At 48.5% G+C, this 27,707-nt stretch overlaps 1 protein-coding gene across 2 annotated transcripts in view; it reads right to left on the minus strand.

Annotated features, from left to right (window-relative positions):
- LOC139054791 (uncharacterized) overlaps nucleotides 1–27,707 on the minus strand; it is a 65,204-nt gene that overhangs the window by 16,055 nt on the left and 21,442 nt on the right. The window contains exons 1-4 of one of the 2 annotated variants that reach the window (XM_070532407.1): nucleotides 26,251–26,515; nucleotides 20,939–21,296; nucleotides 14,613–14,845; nucleotides 1,727–2,159 (exon numbers count right to left, since the gene is read on the minus strand). In XM_070532407.1, coding sequence (XP_070388508.1) covers nucleotides 1,727–2,159; nucleotides 14,613–14,845; nucleotides 20,939–21,296; nucleotides 26,251–26,317 — 1,091 coding nt within the window. In that variant the 5' untranslated portion in view covers nucleotides 26,318–26,515. Of the gene's footprint in view, nucleotides 1–1,726; nucleotides 2,160–14,612; nucleotides 14,846–20,938; nucleotides 21,297–26,250; nucleotides 26,516–27,707 lie in introns of those variants that run through there. The other variant, XM_070532408.1, reaches the window with a different exon arrangement.

The raw sequence follows: 27,707 nt of genomic DNA on the forward strand, positions 1-27,707 counted from the left end.
TGGATTATGCAACGCCCCTGCCACCTTTGAGCGTATGATGGACTCCTTGCTCCGGGGTTTCAAATAGTCCACCTGTCTATGCTACCTCGACGACGACATCGTCTTCTCGCCTCCGTTCGACACTCACCTTGAGCGTCTAACAGCTATACTTGACGTATTTCAAAAGACGAACCTGTAACTTAACTCGTCCAAATGTCGTTTCGGCCGCCGCCAAATTACTGTTCTGGATCACCTCGTTCACGCTTCCGGAGTACAGCCTGATCCCTACAAAACTCGTGCTGTCCGAGACTTTCCGGTTCCGAAGGCAGCCGCAGACGTTCGAAGTTTTGTCGGGCCATGCTCGTACTTTCGTCGTTTTATTCAAGATTTTGCGGCAATTGCTAGACCCCCGACTAATCTATTGAAGAAAGGCGTACAATTCTTGTGGGGCCCTGAAGAAGCCGCCGCCTTCTCTCATCTCGTCACTCTTCTCTCCTCACCACCCATTCTCGCCCACTTCGACCCTGATGCCCCTACAGAATTACGTACAGATGCCAGTGGTCATATCGTAGGTGCCGTCTTAGCCCAGCGTTAGTGTGGCCAGGATCGTGTTATTGCTTATGCAAGCCGCTTCCTCACACCGTCGGAGCGCAACTATTCCATTACGGAACGAGAATGCCTTGCTGTAGTCTGGGTGGTTGCGAAGTTCCGTCCTTACCTTTACGGTCGCCCTTTTTCCGTAGTCACTGACCATCATGCTCTCTGCTGGCACTCATCGCTAAAGGATCCTACAGGCCGGCTTGGTCGATGGGCTTTGAGGCTACAAGAATTTTCATATTCCGTGGTCTACAAGTCTGGCCGCTTGCACCAAAACGCTGACAGCTTGTCGCGTTACCCTGTTGACGACCCTGACTCCTCCAATATTACCAGTGCTGCTTGTGTATTTTCTGTGTCGCAGCTGCTTCATTTCGCCGACGAGCAACGTCGTGACCCCTACGTCAGAGCACTCATCGACCGTTTTGAACACTCTCCGGCCGACGCCACTTTACGCCTCTTCGTCCTCCGCGACGGTACTCTGTACCGTCGTAACCTTCATCCGGACGACTCTGAGTCACAGAATAAAGAAGCTATATACAGGTTATTTACACTGGAGCCAGATCGCCAGGCCGACACTAGCTCGCGGCAAAAGGCACAGACCCACTTCGTCGTCGTTCTCGCGGTGGCTCGTACCTTCAGCATCACTCGATGATATCGTAATAATATCTTAAAGGCTAGCTATGCTATTTCTTGACTGCCATTGACATATTTCATCTTACTCTGGCCTACATAGCGTATTAGGAAAAAAATCATTTTGTTCAGTGCAATTTGCAGGCGGCGTATGAAAAAACTTATCCACATAAATGGCGTAATTACAACTTCCCGTTTAAATGTTAAACATATCTCTTTTGTAACAAATTTGGGTGCACAGCTGCACCTTTTGAGGCAACACAGTGTGGTAAGTTATCTTGTTAAATCGCAATATGCTTTTGGGATTCCCTACGACACCTTTAACACCTGTTTTTATGTTTAAACCGATTAAACAAGTGCTAGCACGCGTATGTGCTTTTGTTGCTTTTACGATGCACTTAATTTGCACAGCGGCAATTGCAAGAGCGTCATTTGATCATGCTACTCCATCATGAGAACACATTGCCTGCTGTCCCGTAGAGTGCATTCTAGCCGTGAGGCTTAATGAAACAGTACTCACTCTTTCACTTGGAGGATCACGTCAACTGCTTGGATAATTGCGTCCACTCTTAATGGAACCCGAGGACGCTGAGTGCTGGCGTAAATTTGGACACGAACATTCTCAAATGAAAGTGCCACACGAGCGTCGATGCCACAGGGCTTGACTGCAGCGTAGTTGTCACTACCTCGGCGCATGTGGCGTAGACCTTCGATAGTAACGTTGGATATCAGGAAGTTCCAACCTTGCCAGGCGACGTCCTCAACATCATTCAACACAATCGGATCTAGTCGAGACTTCAGAACGATTCGCTTGACTATGTGGTCGAAGATTCCCAACTTGCTGGTATCCTGCCTTTGGCCCAAGGGAAAGTCTGAGGAAGAAGCATTTGCTCCAGGTCTCGGAAAACTGATGGCCGAAGTGTAGGTGGGATCCGGTTGTGCTTTCGGTGTACCTGTAAGAGAAGAACACAAGCAAATGATATGTGTAAGACGCATGGAACTTTGAGCTCCATGTTTCGCGTAGAAAACTTCCTGAATGTGTAGCTTACGAAAGTGAACGTGCCTTGTGCTAGGAAATTTCTCAGTACTTCGCGCTCATGTTGTCTATACGTTCGTCGATAAATCGTGCAAGACAAACGTAGACTGCAATAAGCCACTATAATATCGTACAACCACTCGTACATTCTGATGCACATTGCGTTTATTGGAATTTAGGAATCTTGTGCAATGAATTGCGCAATATATTCATGCAGAATGGAAAGCTGGAGGACTTCTGGAAAGTAATATAAGCATAATATTGCAGTACGCTACAGGGAAAATTTACACCAATTTCATCCATAGCATTGTGTCGTAAGGAACGACAATATTGTCACGTGGTGGTGACGTTAAATAACACAGTAGCAATACTGTGAACGACAAAACTAGCTTTTATTGGGCGAACCTGTGCCCACAAAGCAGGCTACACTTATAGCACAACGCTAGCGGCGAAGTCGCTCGGCGACCGTCGGAAATCTGATCAGCGGGTCAAGCGCGTCGGCTTTTATACAGTAGTCATCGAATTTTTCAGACTAATCGTCGGGACCCGCATGCCTTCTACAAAGTTCTATACCATTCGCGTCAAGCGATGAAATCAGATAACCCAAGGTTCGGCTACAACAGACAGCGGATAGAAGCATCGATAACTTTACAGAAACTTCGGATACATGCAGGTGCGTCCCGCGCTGTGCGATAACATTTGTTAGGCGGCAAAACGTGTCGCCCGATAAAGAGAAGTACACTTGTCAATAACCCCCTCTTAAAAAGCATCGACCCGATGCTGCAAACAAACAAAAGTAATAAATAAGCACTCGTAGCAAAGAAAAAAACAAAATAAGGAAAGCTCGTTAGCGTCCTCAAAATGGTTGAAGACGCACCACGTGGACCACTCCAGGTCGTGCGCGACATCGCTGTGAATGCAAAATGCCGTCTGGAACGACCTCATAGTCCAGTGCGCCAATACGTCGGATGACCTTGTAGGGTCCGAAATAGCGCCGCAGTAGTTTCTCACAGAGTCCTCGTCGGCGTATCGGGGTCCATACCCAAACACGGTCGCCGGGCTGATACTCAACAAAGCGTCGTCGGAGGTTGTAGTGTCAGCTGTCGGTACGCTGCTGGTTTTTGATCCGTAGGCGGGCGAGCTGTCGGGCTTCTTCGGCGCGCTGGAGATAGGTAGCGACGTCAAGATTCTCTTCGTCAGTTACGTGTGGCAGCATGGCGTCGTGCGTGGTCGTCAGGTTCCTGCCGTAAACCAACTTGAACGGCGTGATCTGTGTTGTTTCTTGCACCGCCGTGTTGTAAGCGAATGTTACGTATGGCAGGACGGCATCCCAGGTCTTGTGTTCGACGTCGACGTACATTGCTAGCATGTCGGCGAGGGTCTTATTCAGCCGCTCCGTAAGACCATTCGTCTGTGGGTGGTAGGCAGTTGTCCTCCTGTGCCTTGTCTGACTGTATTTCAGAATGGCCTGGGTGAGCTCCGCTGTAAAGGCCGTTCCTCTGCCGGTGATAAGGACTTCTGGGGCACCATGTCGCAGCAGGATGTTTTCGACAAAGAATTTCGCTACTTCGGCGGCGCTACCTTGCGGTAGTGCTTTAATTTCAGCGAAGCGGGTGAGGTAGTCCGTCGTCACGACGATCCACTTATTTCCGGTTGCTGACATCGGAAAGGGTCCCAACAAGTCCATCCCGATCTGCTGGAATGGTCGGCAAGAAAGCTCGATTGGCTGTAGTAATCCGGCTGGTCTTGTCGGTGGTGTCTTGCGTTGCTGACAGTCCCGGCATGTTCTGACATAACGGGCGACGTCGGCGGTCAGGCGCGGCCAATAATTCCTTTCCTGTATCCTCGACAGCGTCCGGGAGAATCCAAGGTGCCCAGCGGTTGGATCGTCGTGCAGGGCGTGCAGTACTTCTGGGCGTAGTCCTGACGAGACAACAAGAAGGTAGTTGACGCGCACTGGTGAAAAGTTCTTCTTTGCGAGTAGGTTGTCTTGAAGCGAGAACGAAGATAATCCTCGCTTAAATGCCCTAGGGACAACGTCGGTGTGCCCTTCCAAATACTAGATGAGGGTTTTCAACTCGGGGTCTGCTCGCTGCTGTTCAGCGAAGTCTTCAGCGCTTAAAATACCGAGGAAGGCGTCGTCATCTTCGTCATCTTGCGGCGGCGAGTCAATGGGGGCGCGTCAGGCACGTACCCAGGATTTTATTTCGGGGGGGGGCCCACCACCTCCATCATCATCATCATCATCATCATCATCATCATCATGTTTTATGTCCACTGCAGGACGAAGACCACTCCCTGCGATCTCCAATTACCCCTGTCCTGCGCCGACCGATTCCAACTAGCGCCCGCGAATTTCCTAATTTCATCGCTCCACCTAGTGTTTTGTCGTCCTCGATTGCGTTTCCCTTCTCTTGTTACCCATTCTGTAACCCTAATGGTCCAACGGTTATCTAACCGGCGCATTACATGCCCTGCCCAGCTACATTTTTTTCCTCTTGATGTCAACTAGAATATCGTCTATACCCGTTCGCTCTCTGATCCAAACCGCTCTCTTTCTCTCTTAACGTCACGCCTAGCAATCTTCGTTCGATCGCTCTTTGCGCGGACCTTAACTTGCTCTCAAGTCTCTGCCCCATATGCACTGGCAAAATGCACTGGGAAATGCACTGGCAAATGCATTGGCACTGGACATATTGCACTGGCAAAATGCACTGATTGCACAGCTTACTTTTCAATAATAATGGTAAGCTTCTAGTCAGGAGCTGGCAATGCCTGCCGTATGCGATCCAACCTATTTCTATTCTTCTGTGAATTTCCTTCTCATGATCAGGGTTCCCTCTGATTAATTGACCTAGGTAAACGTTCTCCTTCATAGTCTCTAGTGGCCGACTGGCCATCCTGATCTCTTGTTCCTTTGCCCGGCTATTTATCATTATCTTCATCTTCTGCATAATAATATTCAAACCCACTCTTACACTGTCTCTGTTAAGGTCTCCAATAAATTGTTGTAACTCGTCTGCATTGTTGTTGAATAGAACAATGTCATCGGCAAACCCAAGGTTGCTGAGATATTTGCCGTAGATCGTTACTCCTAAGCCTTCCCACTTTAATAGCTTGAATTCATCTAAGCACGCAAAAAATAGCTTTGGAGAAATTGTGTCTCCCTGTCTGACCCTTTCTCTATAGGTATCTCCCTGCTTTTCTTGTGTAGAATTAAGGTAGCTGTATAACCTCTGTAGATATTCTAACGCTAAAGACGAGTCAGTAAGACGAGAAACTATTTACAGATTATATTTACAACAACGGTTGCAGCGCTGACCGGTTAGATTCACAGCGCGAGCCCAGTTCGTTCTTCCTCCTCTTTTCTGGAGTGATGGCGCCTACGCGCCTCGTTCAAACAAACAAATACCTCACGCATGTAGCAATATTTTCCAAGCTTTTTACGTAAGCATTCTGTACTCCTTGATTACGTAGTGCCTCTACGATTGCTGATATCTCTACTGAATCAAATGCCTTTTCGTAATCTATATAAGCCACATAGAGAGGCTTTTGTACTCTGCAGATTTCGCGATAACCTGATTGATGACATGGATGTGATCCATTGTAAAGTATCTCTTCCTGAAGCCAGCCTGTTCCCTTGGTTGACAAAATCCAGTGTTAACCTTATTGTATGGGAGATTATTTTGGTAAATATTTTATATAATACGGGGAGCAAGCTAATGGTCCCATAATTGTTCAATTCTTTAACATCTCCTTTTTTGTGGATTAGTATAATGTCTGCATTCTTTCAGTTTTCTGGGATCCTCGCAGTCGATAGACACTTCCTATAAAGAGCCGGCAGTTTTCTAAGCATTATGTCTCCTCCATCTTTGATTAAATCGACTGTTATTCCACCTTATCATCCCGCTATTCATCGTTTCATGTCTTGCAGGGCCCTTCTGACCTCATCGCTAGTTATAGGAGAGTTTCTAGTATCCTGTTCATTACTGTTTCTAAGTGAACTATCGTGACTCCTCTGGGTACTGTATACAGGTCAGCTTAGAATTTTTCCGCTGCTTTTACTATATCTTCGAGATTGCTGCTGATATTATCCTTCATATCTTTTAGTGCGTACATCATGGTTTGTCCTATGCCAGGTTTCTTTTTTACTTATTTCAGGCTCCGTTCATTTTTTACGGCTTCTTCAGTTTTTTTCATGTTATAGTTTCGAATATCAGTTATTTTCGCCTTGTTGATCAGTTTTGACAGTTCCGCTAATTGCGTCACGCTGTGCGGCCGCCAGTCCAATACAACCGCGTAGAGCGCAGGACTCTGCGATTCTAGACGTACTGCGCTCACTGCGCAAGGTTAGAAAAACACCCACATAAGCACAGCAGAGAAGTGGCTACGTGAGGCGGTTCGACCGATAACTGTAGAAGCGTAATTCAAAACAACTAATTGTTCTCCACTTCCGGCGGCGTTTTCTCTACTTCCTTTTTGAATAAAAAGATGTTGATCCATAAATATCCTCATAAACAACGGTTAACTTTTTTATTATTCGCTTTTGCTTGCAGTTTGGTTGTTTCCTTGGCTCTCTCCCTTAGTAGATCGCTTAATTTCTCGACTCCTTGCGATTTTTGTTTCCAGTTGCCAATTTTGCACGAAAAGTGCTATACTGTTAGGGAAAGACAGATGAGGTAACGGGCGACAGTCATTTTACTTATGGGTTTAAGTGTTTTGCAGAGTTTCATGATGGACGCTTTTTCACTTTATTTTATTTCCCACCTTATCTAACCCATATCACGTGTATATGGTTCCGGGCATCTGCCAGCGTCGCGGCGAGCCGTAACTCAAGGAAACAATGAAGCAAGGGGATAAGTTAAACGCAATTGGCGTTTTCTCCGGCCGCAACTCGTTCCATGAGAGTACAGACCAGCTGGGTAACAGCCGCATCCCTCTCATGGTCCCAGGATCAGCCTAAACAAAGAAGGTTGAACTAACAAAAGCAACAGCTATGCGCGTGACGGTTGAATAGATGGTGACAACTGAACGCATCTCGAGTTAATCGCGTGGGTGCGGAATCTACGAGAGAACTGTCCGTCAGATTACAAGAGATGCCGATAATTACCGCCATCTAAAAGGAGTGAAAAAGGCAGCATAATGCTGACCGATGAACAGCTGCGAAGTCTCAACATTGATCTGGCGGCGCTTTAGGAATGTGTGAGCAGTGGTGGCGTGGGTGGGGAGAAGGGGGGGGGGGGGGTAAGCCACTTGATTTCGGGAGGGCCCCCCCCCCTGGGTACGTGCCTGAGTCTTAGGCTCCACCGCGCCAGCCGTCCTGAGGGATCCTTTAAATTTGCTAGCCAACACAAAGCGTGATGGTCGCTGACGACTTACAATGGCCTGCCATATAGGTACGGGCGAAATTTCACTGTAGCCCAAACGATGGCGAGGCATTCCTTTTTGGTTGTGGAATAATTGCCTTCCGCTCTTGACAACGAGCAGCTAGCGTAAGCTATCACGTGTTCATGACCATCTTTTCTCTGGACTAGCACGGCACCGAGGCCTAGGCTACTGGCGTCAGTGTGGATTTCGGTATCGGCGTGCTCGTCGAAGTGCGCAAGTACGGGCGGCGACTGCATGCGTCGTTTGAGTTCTTGAAAAGCGTCGGCCTGCGGTGTTTCCCACTTGAACTCGACGTCACATTTAGTTAGCTGTGTCAGTGGCTCAGCGATACGTGAAAAGTCTTTGACAAATCCCCTGTAGTAGGCATACATGCCAAGAAATCTACGCACTGCCTTCTTGTCGATGGGCTGCGGGAACTTTGCAATGACAGCTGTCTTCTGCGGGTCGGGGCGAACTCCAGACTTGCTGATGACGTGGCCTAGGAACAGAAACTCATCGTAAGCGAAGCGGCACTTTTCTGGCTTCAGAGTGAGCCCTGATGACTTGATGGCCTCTAGTACTGTCGCAAGCCGCCTACGGTGATCGTCGAAATTTTCCGCGAAGACGACGACGTCATCCAAGTAAACAAGACAGGTCTGCCACTTCAATCCTGCTAACACCGTGTCCATGACGCACTGGAATGTTGCAGGCGCCGAGCAGAGTCCGAAGGGCATGACCTTGAACTCGTAGAGGCCGTCTGGCGTGATGAAGGCGGTCTTTTCGCGATCTCTCTCGTCGACTTCTATTTGCCAGTAGCCAGACTTGAGATCCATCGACGAGAAGTATTCTGCGTTGCAGAGCCGATCTAATGCGTCGTCTATCAGTGGTAGGGGGTAGACATCCTTCTTTGTGATTTTGTTCAGTCGACGATAATCGACGCAGAAACGTAAGGTGCCGTCCTTTTTCTTCACCAAGACAACAGGGGATGCCCACGGGCTTTTCGATGGCTGGATGATGTCGTCACGCAGCATTTCGTCGACTTGTTGTCTTATAGCTTCACGTTCTCGCGGCGAAACTCGGTAAGGGCTCTGGCGGAGTGGTCGAGCGCTCTGCTCGGTTATTATGCGATGTTTGGCGACTGCTGTTTGTCGAATCCTCGATGACGTCGAAAAGCAGCCTTTGTATCGTTAGAGCAGACTTTTGAGCTGCTGTTGCTTAATCGGGGGGAGACTTGGATTAATGTCGTAGTCTGGTTCGGGAACCATGGTCGTCGGGGCAGATGCGGCGGAATCCGAGAGGACAAACGCATTACTGGTTTCCAGAATTTCCTCGATGTATGCGCTCGTCGTGCCCTTGTTGATGTGCTTGAACTCCGGGCTGAAGTTTGTCAGCAACACTTCAGTTTTCCCTCCATGCAGTCGAGCGATCCCTCTTGCGACGCAAATTTCATGGTCTAGCAGTAGACGTTGGTCACCCTCGATGACATCTTCTACGTCGGCAGCCGTTTTTCTGCCTACGGATATGACAATGCTGGAGCGAGGCGGGATGCTGACTTGACTTTCGAGCACACTTAAGGTATGGTGACTACTAGCGCTCTCCGGCGGTATCGCTCGATCTTCCGACAGCATTATGGACTTCGACGTCAGGTCAATGATTGCGCCGTGTTCGTTCAGGAAGTCCGTGCCGAGAATGACGTCTCGCGAACGCTGTTGGAGGATAACGATGGTGGCAGGGTAAGTCCGGTTATGAACGGTAATTTTTGCCGTGCAGATTCCAGTCGGGGTAATGAGGTGTCTTCCAGGGGTCCGAATTTGGGGACCCTCTCATGCAGTCTTAACCTTCTTCAACTGGGCGGCGATGTGTCCACTCATTACGGAGTAATCAGCCCTTGTGTCGACTAAGGTAGTGACTGCGTGGCCGTCGAGAAACACGTCGAGGTCAGTGGTTCTTTGTCTGGCGTTGCAGTTGGGTCTTGGCGTCGGATCACGGCTGCGTCGTGTTGCACTGAGGCTGGAACGTCACGTCGTCAAGTCGTCTTTCGTCGGTGTAGTCTTGGCTTCCCGACTTCTTTGCGACAGCGGCGTGTCGTCATTAGGTCGTCGAGATCGTTTCTTCGTCGTCTTCGTCGGCGGTGGAGGATCTTCGATAGTTCGACGACCAGCAACCGCACCTCCATCGGTTGCTGCTTTTAGTTTTCCGGATATGGGCTCGCAGAGCAGCCCCGGGCTGGGCTGGTGTATGGTCGGCGCTGCGGTGACAGGTAGCGGCCTGGCGACGGCGAACGGGACGGTCGTCGATGGCTCCATTGAGTAGCGGCGAGGTAGTCGGCGATGTCACGTAGGCGCTCTCCAAGCTGTGGACGCGGCGCGTTGACGGCGGTCGCGGCATGCGTTGACGGAAGTCGCGGTATGGGCATCAGCGATACACATGGCCGGCTTCTCCGCAGTGATAGCAGAGCGGGCGGTGTTCGGGGGCTCGCCAAATGTCTGTCTTCCTCGGGTAGCTGCGCTGGGCGACGGGTGGGCGACGGGTGGGCGTGCTGGCGGCGGCGGCGGTGCTCGACGGAATTGCGGCGTTGCAGGGCCCTGGCGCGGTCATGGAGGGGGACCTTGACGGCGGGCGACGGCGGCGTAGGTCATTGCTTCTGGCTGGGGATGTGGTGATTGTGGTTGTTACTCGGGAACTACGAGCGATCGGTGAACTTCTTCTTTGACAATTTCGGTGACTGTGGCCAGTTGAGGTTGCGATGAAGGGAAGATCCTTTGAAGCTCCTCTCTTACGACTGCCCTGATGGTCTCGCGCAGGTCGTCGGTGGCCAGTTACTGAACTCTGGCGTAGTTTGTCGAGCTCGTGCGGCGGTTGAATTGCCGGTTCCGCATTTAGAGTGTCTTCTGAATGCTGGTGGCCTCGCGAAGGAACTGTTCTACGGTCGTCGGTGGGCTTCGTATCATTGCGCCGAAAAGTTCTTCCTTTACACCACGCATCAGCAGGCGGACTTTCTTCTCCTCGGATATTTCCGGGTCGCCGTGGCGGAACAGACGGTTCATTTCCTCAGTGAAGATCGCGATCGTCTCATTCGGCAGCTGCGCTCTGGTCTCCAGTAGAGCTTGGGCTCGCTCTTTTCGCACGACGCTTGTAAATGTTTGCAGAAAGCCACATCGGAACAGGTCCCACGTCGTCAAGGTGGCTTCTCGAATCTCGAACCACGTCCTGGCAGCGTCCTCCAATGCGAAATAAACATGTCGCAGCTTGTCGTCGTTTGCCCAGCTGTTAAACGTAGCGACCCTCTCATACGTTTCCAGCCAGCTTTCCGGGTCCTCAAATGTGGAACCGCGGCACGTCGGTGGTTCCCTGAGCTGCTACAGCACGATGGGCGACGCTGGGGCTGTCATTGGAGTTGCCTTGGACACAATCGTGTTGGTCTCAGGTAGGAGTCCGTGCTCCGGGGGCAGCTGTTGAAGACGATGGCTTGCTCGATGTTCCGGGACGGCACTGGTGTTGTCTTTGCGGTCCGGGCTTGAATTACGGCTTGTCGGGGGCGTCCGGTGCATGAACGTAAAGCACCTCCACCAGGTGTCACGTGGTGGTGACGTTGAATAACACAGTAGCAATACTGTGAACGACAAAACTAACCTTTATTGGGCGAACCTGTGCCCACAAAACAGGCTACACTTATAGCACAACGATAGTGGCGAACACGCTCGGCGATCGTCGGAAATCTGATCAGCGGGTCAAGCGCGTCGGCTTTTATACAGTAGTCATCGAATTTTCTAGACTAATCGTCGGGACCCGCATGCCTTCTACAAAGTTCTATACCATTCGCGTCAAGCGATGAAATCAGATAACCCAAGGTTCGGCTACAACAGACAGCGGATAGAAGCATCGATAACTTTAAGGCGCGTTTATAGTCCGACGTTATCGGCGCGCGGGCGAGCGTCGTTCGCGGTCAGTCACGCTACGTCGGTTGCGCTGCGCCAGCCGAGATGCCATCCCCTCTATACTTCTACGCGCGCGCCGTTGGCTGCTATCTTCGGAGCATGCGCAGAACTTTCGCCAAGTCGCGCGCCGTCCGCAAAAGCCGTCTGCGGAGTTGTGTTGGCGCCTTTTTCTTCGCGCGCAATGCATTGTGGGTCGACGCAGTCGGTGGCGCCGGCGTGCGAATGGAGCAGGAGCCAAATTTGCGCCGGGCCCGTCGGGGCACGCTGGCAGCCGCCGGTTACGTCGGCGCTGCAGTGCGTCGGACTATAGAAGTTTTTTTCGCCAACGTAACGTAGCGGGTGCGAGCGGGTGCCAGCGCGCGCGCGCCCGCCCGCTACGACGCGCACACGGAGGGGACGGTCAAGCGACTACAAGCGTTCCGAAACACCTCGGGGCCTATCTTGTGCCGTACTGCGCCAATGACCCCTGTTTGAATAAAAAGAATCAACCCGTACAGCCAAGACGCCGCAGAAGGGGCCCCAGCGCACAGCTTGCGCCGCGTCTGCCGGCGCGCCCAGCCAATCCACTTCGATCACAGCGCCCTCTATTCTCTCGACAGCCAGCGCCTCGCTTTGAGCGCCTCGTTCGTCTCACTCAGATGTTCTAGCACACTCTAACACAACTCCGCAGTTGGCTTTTGCAGACGGCGCGCCACTTGGCGTACCTTCTGCGCATGCTCCGAAGATAGCAGCCTACGGCGCGCGCGTTGAAGGAGGGGATGGCATCTCGGCTGGCGCAGCGGAACCGACGTAGCGTGACTGACCGCGAACGACGCTCGCCCGCGCGCCGATAACGTCGCACTATAAACGGGCCTTTAAGTCCGACTATAAACGGGCCTTTAAGGCCCGTTTATAGTCCGACGTTATCGGCGCGCGGGCGAGCGTCGTTCGCGGTCAGTCACGCTACGTCGGTTGCGCTGTGCCAGCCGAGATGCCATCCCCTCTATACTTCAACGCGCGCGCCGTAGGCTGCTATCTTCGGAGCATGCGCAGAAGGTTCGCCAAGTCGCGCGCCGTTCGCAAAAGCCGTCTGCGGAGTTGTGTTGGCGCCTTTTTCTTCGCGCGCAATGCATTGTGGTGCGAGAGTTCCGCCGACTTCGACGCGCGAATGGCTCCGGAGCCATATCGGCGCCGGGCCCGTAGGGGCGCGTTGGAAGCCGCCGGTTACGTTGGCTACGCCGGTGCGCCCGACTATAGAGGTGTCGTTTTCGCCGACGTGACGTAGCGTGCGCGCGCGCGCGCGTTACGTCGGACTATAAACGGCCCTTTAATACATGCAGGCGCGTCCCGTGCTGTGCGATAACATTTGTTAGGTGGCAAAACCTGTCGCCCGATGAAGACAAGTACACACGTCAATATAGCACCCGCGAAGTGCATTTCGAATAGCGCGGCTGACGAAAAAGTCCACAATGTCAGCCATATGCCATCATATGACGCGGTGTAGCACTTTCATCACAGTTCCTTGATCAAGAGCGTGGCTTTTACGGTAACTAGCAGGAGAAAGCGTGCCATTTGGTGTGTCATGACTTTTTTAAGCTTCTAGCACAGCTCAGAAAGAGCAAGAATGATGGTGGAAGGGGTAATGAAAGGGAACGGAGGAAGGAGGGAGTGCTAACTTCCAACTGATGGTTTATTGCTGACCATTGACTGTGTGGTGAAGAGGAAGGCGATCATCCCAATCAACTGTAAATCATCACATTACAACTGTAATAGTTTCTGGATTGATATGCTTCTTGTCGCGACCCAAGACAGAGTTCATCACCCTCCAAACAGCCTCTAGGCGTTCTTTAGTGATATGAGAGAAAAGTGCGCAGATTGTCTGCAGATATGTGCAGATAGTGCGGTTACATCTTTTTCTTTAGATTCTGCACGTCACGCTTCATCTCTGTTGTACTTGTGTCTTTCCTGTGGTGGTCACTGCAGTGTTCTTGCTGCACCAGCATCTGCCTTCACAACGTTTTTGTTCCCTTTACCTCGTTTCCTAAAATCCAGCCAATTCCCTTTTGTTGAAGAGGGGAAATGCCACCTGTTGTAGTGGGGACAGTGGAAAAGAAGAGACAGCAAGGCCAACAAGGAAAAAGTGCGCGTGCTACCCCTGGTCCGCTCGATAGCCTGATGCCGTCGCCATTGTTTTTCAAAAATTAGCTGTCCCCAATAAACGTTGCCAGTCTTTTTTGTAGACACGTGACAATATCGAGAAGGTGGCGGGTAGGGTTGTGCTGCCTCTAAAGCGTGATAATCTGCTGTAATGCTGACTAGTGGCATCGAAACACTCTTCTAATTCGCAAAGTACTTTGTCTTCAAAAGGTTGTTTATAGTGGCGAGGTACTCGCTCCAAAAATCTTCATGTAGCTCGTCCATGTGTTTTCTTGCTTGAGTATTGGGAAGCTACATTGAGTAATCGTATGCATGTTATGTTTGAATAGTAAAGCAGAGGATGGGTGTAGAATGTCGACTTGGAATATACAGAGCATATGGCCGTAAAAGTATTGCGAAACTATCACAGATCTCGCTGCGCAAAAGAGCCACCAAATGCGCCTCTAGAATCCCAGGACTGCGCTCTTCCTCAAGTGCGTTAAACTTTCTATGATGTTACATACATCATAGAAAGACATCATAGTGCATTAGAGATGTCTAAGTAAGGGGGCATCTAAATAGCACTTGATTAGGGTGGATTCAAGTTTTCGACGTCCTTGACTCTTGTAAAACAGTGATTCTAAGTTAGGCGGATAAGGAAAATAGTGATTGCATGCGTGATAAAATATCGTAAGCTCTGTGACCTGGCTTATTACCTAGCGTAGCTACAATAGTGTCAGAAAGACTGCTTAGAACACAGCACGCAAACATTATCGAGAAGCAACATGCGAATGAAATGTTCTTACATAGGAACACTTTTGTCTCCCTGGGAAATAGTTTTCGTAGAGAGGCAACGAGAATGGAGGTAAACCCATTCAAACTAGTCGAACTGTATTATGCAACGCCCCACCGAATTATTGTCTTTGGAATCTTGATCTTGATATTCATACCTTGAAGTGGGGTTCCGTGCATGGCAAATAGGTCAACCTTGCTAACGAACTTTTCCACGATCTGCAGCATCATTGCATTCATTCCCTTGTCTATGGCCTTCTCGATGGAGCTTCTGGCGACAGACATCAGCAAGTCAAACACGATACTGCTCCCATGAATCTTGAAAGCCGAAAATTCCACCGGGGCGGCCCAGAAGCTGAAACGAGTCACTCTGAGATCGTTTGGAGATGACCTGCACAAAGCATCGGTTGAGGAAAGAGATTACCTGTGAACACAATCACATTTCTCACGAACAAGTATAACAAACGTGGTTCTTTCCGCGACTACCTTCTCGTCACTCGAAAAATCACTCAGCGCGACTAAGCTCCTAAGCAAAGAGACAGTGCGAAAAGCACCCTTGTGCATTGGCACACAGTATGATTTATCTATTCGCCGAAGCAGCAGCCCCATTGTCGAAAACGCACTTTTGCCATGCCTTAGACTTCGCTGAAACGTCAGTTTAGTTTCTTAATAAATCTGGAGCGACAGTTGGTCGTACATGCTCTCAAAGCTGGACAGTAGAGGCCATAGCAGACTCTGCAACGTGCAACCTATCACAATGCATGATTTGAATGCGTGAATAAAAATCAACCCCTGAAAGTTGGCAATGCCATCTTACAGAAAACTCACACTTGGTCGAGAACAAGTTTGTCTCTGCTTGCCTTCTGTCGAGTGCTGGCGTTTTTTGTGTATAAATGCCCCATGCCGTACCACATCTGAGTTGCTAAGAAATGCGGTCGAGCAATTGCAGCCACGGGCCGCATGGAACAACAATTATTTCCGCAAGCTCTGCGCAGCGATCACAGCCTTTTTCAGGGACTTCTGTACAGTAATGTTGCTTCGAAAGGTAAACAATTTATTTTTTGACAACCCTGTGAAGCACCTGCCTACTTACGGTATTGAAGCGCAAACGAAAGCCCACAATGAAAACCGAGACCCATCCCACGCTTTTGTTCAAACTACAGTTAAGTGATTCATGAAGCTGTAACACACTTTTTTTTGCTAAGGAACATTGATATTAGGCTTGGCGCGAACGACCTTAAGTCTCCAGCCTGTATAATTTTGTCGCGTGTCCATGCCACAAGGGAAAGGGTGTCTTAATAAACGCCAACTGATGCATTCCCGTCCATGGAAGCCAAGTTGCCGAATATGGTATATTTAAATTCTGCTGCATGAGCCCCTTCCTAAAGATATCTTGCCTTGCAAATATATTTCTGGCCACATTGCGAAATCTGTCACGTCGAATTCCTTAACTTGCACTGTCCACACAGTTCTCTAGGCCCGCCCACTAAAGCACGCGGATGTCCGCCTGTGCTCAGCGCGCACATCCGCTGCTATCCTTTGTAGTCACAATGAAAGCAAATGATTCAATTCGCCTCATTTATTCAACATGCGCGAAGGTCAAATGCGGCAAATGCGTCAACGGCCTCATTGCTAGGCGCGCTGTTTAAGGTGTAACACACGACAGCTTCGCGAAGAAAAGGAGGCTGACGATGCCCATCACCTTGTCTTTCTTGCTGTAGCCCTTAACTGATCATTTGCCGCGTCTTTAGCAGTGTGTATAGCGCTAATATTTCGCCAACTGGCCCATTCGCAAAATTACTAGTGTCAACTGTATTCGCACAAAAGAGGCGCGGACATCCTGAAATATTTAAAAAAATAGGCATAAAGTAGTTCAAGGACAGGCTGAGTGCGCATTCCAATACTTCATCTCCATGTCGTTTGCAACACTGCGGAATGGCACGACTCCACGCCACGTCATCAGCCCAGCGTCTGCTTGTATGTGCAAGATTGCACATCACATACAAAAATGCTTTCTTACTTTCTTTAGAACTTTTATCAACTTTCTATCAACTTTAGTAACATTCTATAGACTTTTACTTTTTAGTAACGTTTGTCGAAAAAAGTTGGTTACTTTTTTGTAACTTCAGTACGTTAAAAAAATCACTAGAATGTTATTACACACTATTTTACCTTTTTTGAAACACCATTCAATAGGAAGTAAATAAAAATAATTATGCTTTTTTAAGGTGCGTAACCCAAATTACAGAACTTGCATTTATATTAATAAGCTTGTAGCTATTCAGTGAACATGGCTGGTGCCAGACGGTCTTGCTTCATACGCAGCTGCAAATTTGCTTCATTTTTAATCAACTTTCTAGAAACACTGATTATTAGAAAGTTTCTAAAAATGATTTATTGAAAAATGAACCGATGACATAATCTTAATTATGAATGAATATTCAAAGACTGGCTGCTTTTAAACATTTTTTTGCACAGTAACTGTTTTCTTAATTTTAGTCAACTTCCTAGTAACAGATGATAGTAGAATGTTCATAGGAAAAAAATGCTTCTAATGCTGGACGCTAAGAGGAAATATGGTCTCACCAATTCAACATGAGGGCACGTATTCTCGAAAACACGACGGCTAGCGCCATATGAAGCGTGTATATGAGCGGTGATCATGACTTACTGCTCAGCAGGTTTCGGCTTCCACATTTCGGCTTCCATATGGAAGACTTGTTCACAATGGCGCAAAAAAGTAGAAGTGTATATTTAAGTACGTTTGAGCATAAGACGGGGGAGGGCACCTTGGTTTCAGATTACCATGTGTCCTCTTGATTGCATCTCTAGCGAATTCAGGTACAGGCATGGCTCCCAATTTCTTTGCTGGCCGATTATGCTAGATTTCATTCAGTCACTATTGTGTTTAGTCATTGCTGCATGCTATGCCAAAGCATTTGATGACACTCTTTTCTTATCAACATCGTCCTGATGTTGGCGTAGCCATTGTTTAAAGTTGCCCATTGCCGAAATGTAGATAAAATTCATGTACACGTTATGTTTCAAAGGTCAGAATTCATGTCAGTGAAATTTTTTATACGGTTTGTTACCGGGATGGTTGTCTCGTTGGTTTAGCATAGCTTCTCACTGGGATTGCGCTCTTGTTTGTTTAGCTTGCAGGTTCTTACGGATTTGAGTTTGTGCACAATGACATGTTACAAACACACCTTGCATATACACGAAGAAGAGGTTTACAACAGAGATAACATATATGCAAGGACACATATATGTGTCAATAAAATACTCGAGCCTCTTTCTGCCTAAATAGAAAGTTATGTCTCCTCGAGGACATGGCTGCTTGCACTAATGAACCTGCAAGCAAAGGTTTTCTCTAGTCCTTAATTTTGATGTCTAAGTGCTTATGTGTCATGTACAAACTGCTTGCATCAATTTCTCATTGGGATGAGCTGCGTAAAATTTAATTTATTTTAAATTTCAATAATTAACTTCTTTCACCTATCTTCTAATGACTAAAATTCTATGCTTCTACATTGACAAAGCTTTCATGAAATTAGTTTGAAGAGGCCCAATATACAGGGCTTTCTAAATTGAAGGTATCAGTATCTATTAAAGACTATGCTAACTATGAGAATGCTGCTTGTGTATGTGCTTCATTCACTCTTTACACCCAGACAGACAAAATCTTTACAGACAAAATGTTTACACCCAAGTGCAGGTAGTAAATTGAAAACTGCATGTCTGCAAGGGGAAGTCAGACAATTGTACTTGAAGACAATTGCATCTTGTTTGATATTTCTCGAGCACTTGTGCGTCACTAATCGAGTGCAGCTTAGCCCAATACTCAATCAGGCTTGAAGCTTTCAATGTCTGCTAATCGCTAGAACAGCACCAGATCTCACTCTGTGTCAAGGGGTGCCACGAATTAGCTTAGATCTAGGCAGATGCATGTCTTTCTTTCGCATTGCAGTTTCCAATACTTTCTAGACTTACGGGAAAGTACACAGCTCAGTACAATGCATTTATGGTATACGTAAGGCTGCTTTGTTCTTTAAACTTAATCAATAAGAAGCAGCTACTTCCGTTTTTTCAAACCTTGCCCTATTTCCTAACAATTCCTTCATCAAACGTGTATAAAATGAATCTGTGCTTGTATTGTTTCACAGGTAGACATCGGTGATGCTGTATATGTTGAAAAGGGCCTGCTGAAGAGGCTGCGCTTGCATGCTAACAACTCAAGCTTTCAGTTCGAGGGGGGCCTCCTGAAAGCTTCTTTTACAAAAGAAGAGGTTGAAGGGAAGTCCTTTCTTGGGCAGCCGTCAAATGCCTTCCACAGAAGGATCCGCTGGGTTCCAAGAAGGTCAACGCCATACTGGGTACGTGTGTGACAAAGAAGCATCTTAATATTCTTTGTGCAGCTTTCAACAAAGCTCTTTCCATGGCAATTTCAGTGCTATCTTAGTGTATACTCCTTTGTTTCGTGCTAAAATAGCTATTAACCTGATTATAATAGCATATTATAATGCAAGCTTTGCCACCATAACTAGAAAATTGTCATTACTGTTAGCATATGTATTTTTGTTATAGAGGCCCTGGCCATATGAATGTACTGATAATATAATATCCTGTCTTGTGGAAAGCTAACATGTTTAGTAACAAGCTCACTTTTACAATGCCTGCCTTGACAGCAAAGGCATTTTATAATCTTGCTGTAGAACGTCCATAATGCCTGTTCAACTGCACACATGTTGCTTGTATCACTTCTTGGTTCTTAAGTGCCACACATAAGTCAACTCACCTATGTACCTATTCCCAAGCAACAGATAGTTGACAGGATGTTACTAGCAGGTTGTTAGGATATACAAACGTAGTTAATAAATATTCGCTGCACAGTTTTTAGGAAGTACATAAAAATCTTATTCAGAAATAATGAAAGGTTATTTTTGCAATATATGATTGCACAAGTAATTATCTCTGAATAAATTTTTATGTATTTCCTAAAAACTGTGAAGCGACTATTTATTAACCATCTTTATACATCCTAACGACTTCCTAGTAACATACTGTCAACTATCTGTCTGTGGCGAATAGTCGACAAGATGTTACCAGCAAGTTGTTAGAATGTGTGAAGGTGGTTCATAAATAGTCGCTTCACAGTTGACAATTTCTACCGACATAAGATAATAAGCAGTTGGTAAGAATTCTATCGACATTTTACATCTATACCTTCAATTCAATATCGGTGACCAATAGTCGGCAGGAGGTTACTAGGAAGTTTTTACAGTGTCTAGAGACGGTTTGTAGAATGCTGATGGGTTCTAGTAAAATTTGTGTAAAGAGGGTTTATAAAATGTTACTAAAATTTTGTAAAATTATTTGGTCTTGTCATCGTAAGATCTGTCTACATGAATGTCACAGCACAGATTTGCTTCATCTGTATGATTTGTAAGCAGGCCCTTGCCGCCTACGTTGCCATTAATAAAGGCTAACTGCCAGATAACTGCTCCCCTGCACCTCTCCTCAGCGTATTTGGGCGTTTGCTTGCAACCGTCACCATGCACCCTACTTGTATTTAATGCAGTGAATTATTATGCCTTTAAACCATTGTACATCGCCAACACATCAGCACTAGAGCTGTGGTGCCATCTCATAACTAGATATAAAACAACCTTTACGGCTCGGCGAAGCCTGTGTAGTCTTAGAACATTCAAAAGCAAAAGTATACCTCAACAATTGCGACATACCTAGCTAACGCTTTGCCCACATTGTAGATGAGCCTGAGTGGTGACAGTGTTTCACCACCTGTTTCTTGCTTTGAGTGCGGAGAACCAGTAATAAGCTCGAATTCCGTTCGAAGCAGGCGGTCTGCGTTCTATGTGCGCTGCGACGTCAACGTAATCGCGGTTGGGATGGCTATTACGCTCGCAGGGGGTAATTAATAATTCACTGTCTACGTCACGCATGCGCAAGCCTCCTGGCAAGTTGCATATCATTATAACGCATCATGTTCAAAGAAAAAATAAATCTCTTCCACTAATATTCAGACAGTTGTGCTCGGAACTATATTCCTTTGCGCAACCATATTGCCTAAGTACTCCTCGTACATTCGGGAATGCTCCAAACAACCACTGAGGTGGATTACAGAGTGAAATAGGACACGTGGAATGCAAAATAGAAGCCTTACAGTCAAAGAAGAAGGTCAGTCTGTGGTCAGCCTTTGTTAATCCCCTTAAATTACAAAGATGGTTGCAAATTCCAGAAACCATTCAGGGATGTTTGTCTCATTGCCCCGAAAGTTTTGCTACCTCTACATAGAAAACGTTTGTGCGCCTGTCCACCCAGTCAAAGCGAAAACGTTCTGTTTAGGCCTACAGGGAACTGCCAATACTTCAGCTAAAGATGGGGACAAGGGCACAAACAGTCAAAACGAACTGTCGGAGCTTCGTTTCTTGTTCTAGGGCACCTTTATTGCCTGTGTACTCACTCTTCCGTGTAGATCCGCATGTAGATCTGCCGAACGTGGACCGCTACCCTTACTCGGGTGTCCATCAGAACAGAGCGGATAGTGCCCTGGTAGGAGACGGCAAGGGGCCCGCCATGGATCTCGAAGTGGGCGACCACTCCACTGTCGGTGACATTTATGAAGTTGCGCTCACCCCGTATAATGTTCCGCAGGCCCCGAAGTTTGCCATCCCACAGCCACACTCTGAACGAGAAGAATTTTCTGAAAGTTTGGTGGATCGCTTCCAGTGGGAAATCTCTGAACGACGACATGCCGAACACCCTGGTCAGACCGATGTCGAACAGCGTGTGGCGGTGTTGAGGATCACCACACCAGTTGTCTGAAAGAAGTGGAATAACACAGGAAGTCACGAGTGCTTGATTTGAGCTCGAAACATAACGAAAATATGCAAAACAAGCAATAACTAGAAAGATGTACTGTAGCGTAACGTCATCTTACAAAGTACAAGATAACGGAATATTTAGCAACAAATATGTCCCTTAGTAATGCATGCTGCTGGTAGCGAATACTCTGTGTTGCTTCAAGCTCATAGAATTGGGGAGTACTTACAAATAATACGTGTCCGATTGCGCATATATGAAGAATTTAAGGGGAATAATGAATTACATAAATATTTCTTGTAAGTATCTTTAACAAAATTCGGAGGTTCGTGTGCATGCCACAGTGAACGCAAGCAAAGATTGCAAGAAAAGACTGAAACCCAACCCGCCGCCATTCAACATACGACAGCAACGCATCGACAGGCTCAAAGTGAGAGACAGTCGCTGGAGCTCAGGCGGCGAACAGTTCCCACTATTAGGAAGCTGAACCACCAGCTTGAGGGGCAGTGATGGCAGCGTCCCCAAACGAAGTAGATCTAGATCTATACTTCTATCGCCTTCCCGATCACGCTCACGCTCGCACTCGCCGAAACGCGTGAGCTACGCGGATGTGGTCAGCGGATCGAGTGGATCGAGAACCACGAGCAGCTCCAAATTCTTGTCGGCCGAAGCTGCGGCCCTTCAGGCTCTCGAAAATAAGGTGCAACTTCAACAAAACACGTTGCACAACCAAAACAGTTAACTACAAAGCCAACAGGCTCTCATCGACAAGCTGATCCAATGTCAACAGATACAGCAAGACAACATAAACAGTCTTCTACAGAAGTGCGAGGAGCAAAAAGATATCATTGATAAACTGCAACAGAGATGTACGACAGGCCAAGAGAACATTGCACAGCCGTGACTCTCACTTCCCGACGCAGATGTTCAATCCGTAGTTGACGCAAGATTCCAAATCCTCCAAGAAACTATCATGAAAAATACCCACGACACAATTGAGAAAATCGTCCAGGCAGCAATAACGAATTTCGCCGCAAGTATAGCCAATAAGGTCACCACGAAAGACGCCAAGGTGGATGGACTCGCAGCGCAACAAAACGACTTCATAGCCCACATCAAGAAGACGTACGTAACAAAACAGCACCTCAACACGTCACTAAATGACATTCAGCCCGACAGAAAGCGGCCGCGAGCAAACGACCGAAGTGCCTCTCGTTCAATTTCACCTACCCGCGAGCGCCGGCAGGGAATAACAGCAACAACCGAAGATGGCGGTCCCTAATCACAGGACTACAAATGCGCTTTCCACTCTCCGCATATGGCAGTGGAACTGTCGTTCCTATCCACCACGGCGTGCTACCTTACAAGAATTTGGCAAACAAGACCCACCCGACCTCATAGCGCTGCAAGAAACAAATACACAAAACGTCGGGCTACAAGGGTACAACGCCCACGTACAAACGAAACGCACGGCAATTCTCACCAAGAAGAATCTCACAGTACAGGAATTGGAACCCGTCAATACACCGATCGAACACACCTTAATCGAAATCATACCGGAGAGGAAATCGCTCAAAAGCGTATTCGTAGTCAGTGTGTAAAGCCCTCCCAGAGACGCCCTTTCAGATTTCGACCACCTTGTCCGAGAAATTAAGAAGCGCACCGAAGGTCACCAAGTCGTTATAGTTGGGGACTTCAACGCCCCATACACGGCCTGGGGATACCAGACCACCACGAAGAAAGGAGCCCGAGTGCACGACACTGCACAACAGCACAGACTCATCATGTGGAATGACCCACTCCAAACAACGAGAATAGGTAATAGTGTTTCCAGAGACACAAACCCCGATCTCACCTTCATGCTAAACGTGCCCTCGGCAGAATGGAGCCGACTCCCAGAAACTCTGGGCAGCGATCACCACATCCTCCAACTAACCGTGGCTCACACTCGCAAGCCCGCTAGGCTTGGAACGGCCCGGGTAACGGAGTGGCAGTCATTCAGAGACGTGCTAAATGTCGAGACCACCATCGAGAACATAGATGACTGACTGGAGAAAGTCCTCGACACGGCAGAACGCCACACGAAAACAATACAGCTGAATGAAGTAGTGCCAGCCGTCGACACGCACCGCCTCCACCTCTGGGAAGCCAGAAGAGCTCTTCTTAAGAGGTGGAAGAGACAGAAGCTAAACAAGAAATTAAAGAAGCGAATTCCCCTCCTCACCGAGCAAGCACAGGCATACGCGGAGAGATTAGGAAGGCAGAACTGGCACGCATTTTGCCACAAACTCCAGGGAACCCTGAGCACAAAGACGACGTGGCATCTCCTGCACGCCCTTCTCGACAACGTCCCTACGAAGACGCAGCAGCGACAGAACCTCTGTAGGCTCGTGCACAACCACGCCGGATCAGAAGAGAACCTCCTCCTAGAAATTCAGAAGAAGCTGTGCGGCGACCCACCCGTTAATACGACGGCATATGACAAAGTTTACGGTGGCAAACCAAACCCCGACCTTGACCAACCCTTCACGCATGCTGAACTCTCTGCAGCACTATCGACGCTCGCAAGAAACACCAGCCCGGGCAAAGATCGGATCATGAACAAGCATCTTCGGAACCTTCCGCTGCAGGCTACCGCAGCCCCGCTCCAGTACTTCGATGAATGCTGGGAGAGAGGAAAGCTACCGGCTGCATGGAAGCACTCGGAGATTACCATGATCCCCAAACCAAATAAACAGCTCAGCATCGAGAACTTGCGCCCAATTTCCCTTACCTCGTGCGTAGGGAAACTTTTCGAGCATATGATTCACAACCGGCTAACCTCGTACCTCGAAGACAACGGATATTTTCCAAACACTATGTTCGGTTTCAGGCAGAACCTGTCAACGCAAGACGTAAAGGGAGCCTTTGACAAAGTCAGTCACGAAGCTATCCTCTGCAACCTCGAAGACGTGGGCTGCGGTTCCCGGACATACGACTATGTCAGGAATTTCCTCACGGGCCGCACGGCCACCGTTGGAATATACAACCTGCGCAGCGACAGCTTCCGACTACCGAGCAAAGGCACCCCGCAGGGTTCTGTCATATCGCCGTTGCTCTTCAACGTCGCAATGATCAAACTACCCAGCCTCCTTGACGCGATACCAGACGTAAGACACGCTTTCTATGCAGATGATATCACGTTATGGACAAGGGCCTCAAACACTGGAACACAAGAAACACGCCTACAGGAAGCAGTAGATACCATCGAGAGCTACTTGCACAAATGCGGCCTCTGCTGTGCTCCTGAGAAGTCCGAACACCTCGTCCTCAAGTCAAGAACGAGAGGCAGACCACCCGGCTACGATGAACCCGATCCTAACGTAACCCTCAATGGGACGCCCATTCCAAAAGTGGAAACCCTACGAGTTCTAGGGTTACACGTACACAAGGACGGGTCCGGGGCGGCCACCCTCCCGCGACTACAGCGAACGCTATCACAGCTCACGCATTTCGTCAGGAGAGTTGCAAGCCATAGAAGCGGACTTAAAGAACAGGACACGCTACGCGTGATGCAAGCACTCCTCACCAGTCGAATAACATATGGCACGCCCTACCTCGCGCTGAAGAATGTAGAGGTAGAAAAAATTAACATTCAAATACGGAAAGCCACCAAAATCGCCCTGGGCCTACCACCTATGGCTTCGACTACGAGGCTTCTCAAGATGGGCGTACACAACACCTGGCAAGAGCTAGCTGAAGCTCACAACGCCAGTCAATTAGAACGACTGAAGCTCACGCCCACCGGAAGATCAGTGCTGCAACGGCTGAGCTACGGTGAAACCTTTATAGCCACCACGGACCGAAAAGAAAAAATTCCTGCAAACCTCCGCGAATCCTTGTGCATAGCCCCAATTCCACGCAACATGCGCCCCACGTACCACAAGGAAAGAAGACAAGCCCGAGTGGATGCTCTACGGCGAAGACACAGGCAAGATCCGGACGCCAGATACACCGACGCAGCCAAATATCCGCAAAGAAACGCTTTTGCCCTGAGCGTCGTAGATTCTCAGGGCAGAGAGCTAGCGTCTGCCACAGTCCGTGCACAAAACCCCGAGACTGCAGAAGAGACAGCGATCACCCTAGCGTCTATCACGTGCATGGACTCAGCTGTCATCTTCTCCGATTCTCAAGCAGTCGTCAGAAACTACGCTAAGTGTCGCGTGTCAACACAAGCACTGAAGCTATTGAAGCACCGCAGTACTCCGATCCCCTACACCTGCGTGATATGGGTTCCTGGGCACGAGGGGCAGGAGGGGAACGAAGCGGCACACGCCGCGGCCCGAGGCCACACCTGCCGGGCCAGCCCTTCCTACTCTCGAGACGCCTGGTCTGCGCCAGCGGAGGCAGAGACCGTACCCATCACGTACTCAGGGACCTTTCAACATCACAGGCTGGAACGCAGGGTGTACCCACCACCTCACCCAAACTCAACAAAGAAGAAAGCACTACACTCAGAAGACTGCAAAGTAATACTTATATCCACGGAATCATCATGCATAGACTGTACCCAACGCTACAAGGACACCACTGCCCAATGTGCGGTGTACCGGACACCTTAGCGCACCTGATCATCGAATGTCCATGGCATCTAGACAAAGACGCATTGCCTTCACCGAGAGACTATTGCAACGCCAGACAAAGCGAAGACCTCATGGAAACGTGGGAGGCCAAGCTAGTCTCCGAAGACCTGGAACAACAACGGCGTCTCGTTGCCAGGGCCAAGGAAGCAGCGAACGCCAGAGGGTTCCTGGAATGAGGAGACCTCCCACCGAGAGTTGAACCAGGGCTTACCCGGGAATACTGTTTCCAAATTAAAAGTTTGTTCCTCCTCCTCCTCGAGTAAATATGCAAAGCTAGAGCCATGGCTCACAACGGAAAAGAGAACGAGAAATTCCAAGAATCTGGACTCACCGGAAGGGGCTGCTGCTTGCGTCACTGCCGCAAGCAGTAACAGCAGTGATGGAGTTACTATTTCCATGGTTCCGTCGAAAGTCACGTTGGTTCGAAAACACTAGTTCGTAGTGGCACGAATTTGGTACTACGTTCCCTACCAGCTACTGTGCCACTGCTGCCTGCCTGACCATAGGCATAGTAGACCAACGTGCAGCAATGACGAGCAGTAGCGCTTGTTATAGTGCTTTATTCTATGTGCAGTTACACCAGGGCACGCAATGCGTCCCGCTCCAACTAGGGCTGAGCGGCAAATGTTTGGGAAAGAGCACAAGGGAAACGAATGTTTACAGTAGGAGCGTGCGCGTTGCAGTAAGATAAACCATGCCTTGAGACCGGGACTTCCGTTTCTCTACGCCGTGTCGTGTTGGGAGGCAATCGGCGCACGCGTCTGTGGACGTGTAGAGCTGTGAAGTACCGCAATAGCCGCTATTCGGGGAACTCGTAACACATGAATTTCGGGGGCTATAAATTAGCCGAAGTAGGAAAGCTGACTACTAGTAATGGCGATCGTCACTGTTATTCACCCCTAGTTAGTATTTTTATTTTCTTGTGCCGTTGGGGCGACGGGCGCGGCGAGCAAAGCTAAACACTTCCTCGTTTTGCGGAACTTAGACGCAGCCGGCGTCTGGAGTTCATTTACTGAACCGAGATAACAAGCGCTGCATAACCACCGTTCTTGCAGAAGCGCGCCTTTCCGATAAGGAGCTGCTGAAGGATAAGTTCATCGTGCTGCTTCAAGAAACACGTGAGCTAGGAAGCAAAGATTGCGAGAGGTGTCATTTTGTTTGGACCTCTGCGACCTTGCTGAAGCAACCGGCGCAGTGAGTTGTTCCTTTCGAGGGTGGCCGGCAGAATTACGTTTTGCAGCAAAAATATAGTCACCTAGAAAGATATAATCAAAGTCGCGAATACGCAGAAAGCGTTATAAAATCCAAATATCTTCTTGAAGAAAGCAGGCCACTGTCCCCCCTGGGCTTATATAGCGGTCTTTAGCAGAGTATGTGTCGTCGTATTGCACACCTACGATGTGCATATTAGCTAACGCATAGCACCGTATAAATATAAAAATCTGACTGTTGGCATTTTATTGTGTGGTTTCTAGTGTCACCTCTTCAAATCAACTTCGCATGCGATTTTCTCTTTTATCTAGCGAGCAAGACTCAGCGACACGTGGGGACCGTTTTCAGCGGTGCTGAAGATGAGAGTTGGAAACTTCGACGAAGCGAATGGCAACATGGCCGCTTAGTGCCGGTTTGGTGTTTTTGAAGAAAAGCGCGCGTTATTGGCGAGCACAAAACGGTAAAGTGCAGGCACGCAACTCACGTAATACCTTAAATCGTCATTTCGTGCGCGTCGTAAACAGACAGTCTGGGGGAGCTCCGTGCGCGCCCGCTACCTTTACGAAGACGCTGGGT

The sequence above is a fragment of the Dermacentor albipictus genome, chromosome 1 (assembly GCF_038994185.2).
Source record: "Dermacentor albipictus isolate Rhodes 1998 colony chromosome 1, USDA_Dalb.pri_finalv2, whole genome shotgun sequence".
NCBI classification, from domain to species: domain Eukaryota; kingdom Metazoa; phylum Arthropoda; class Arachnida; order Ixodida; family Ixodidae; genus Dermacentor; species Dermacentor albipictus.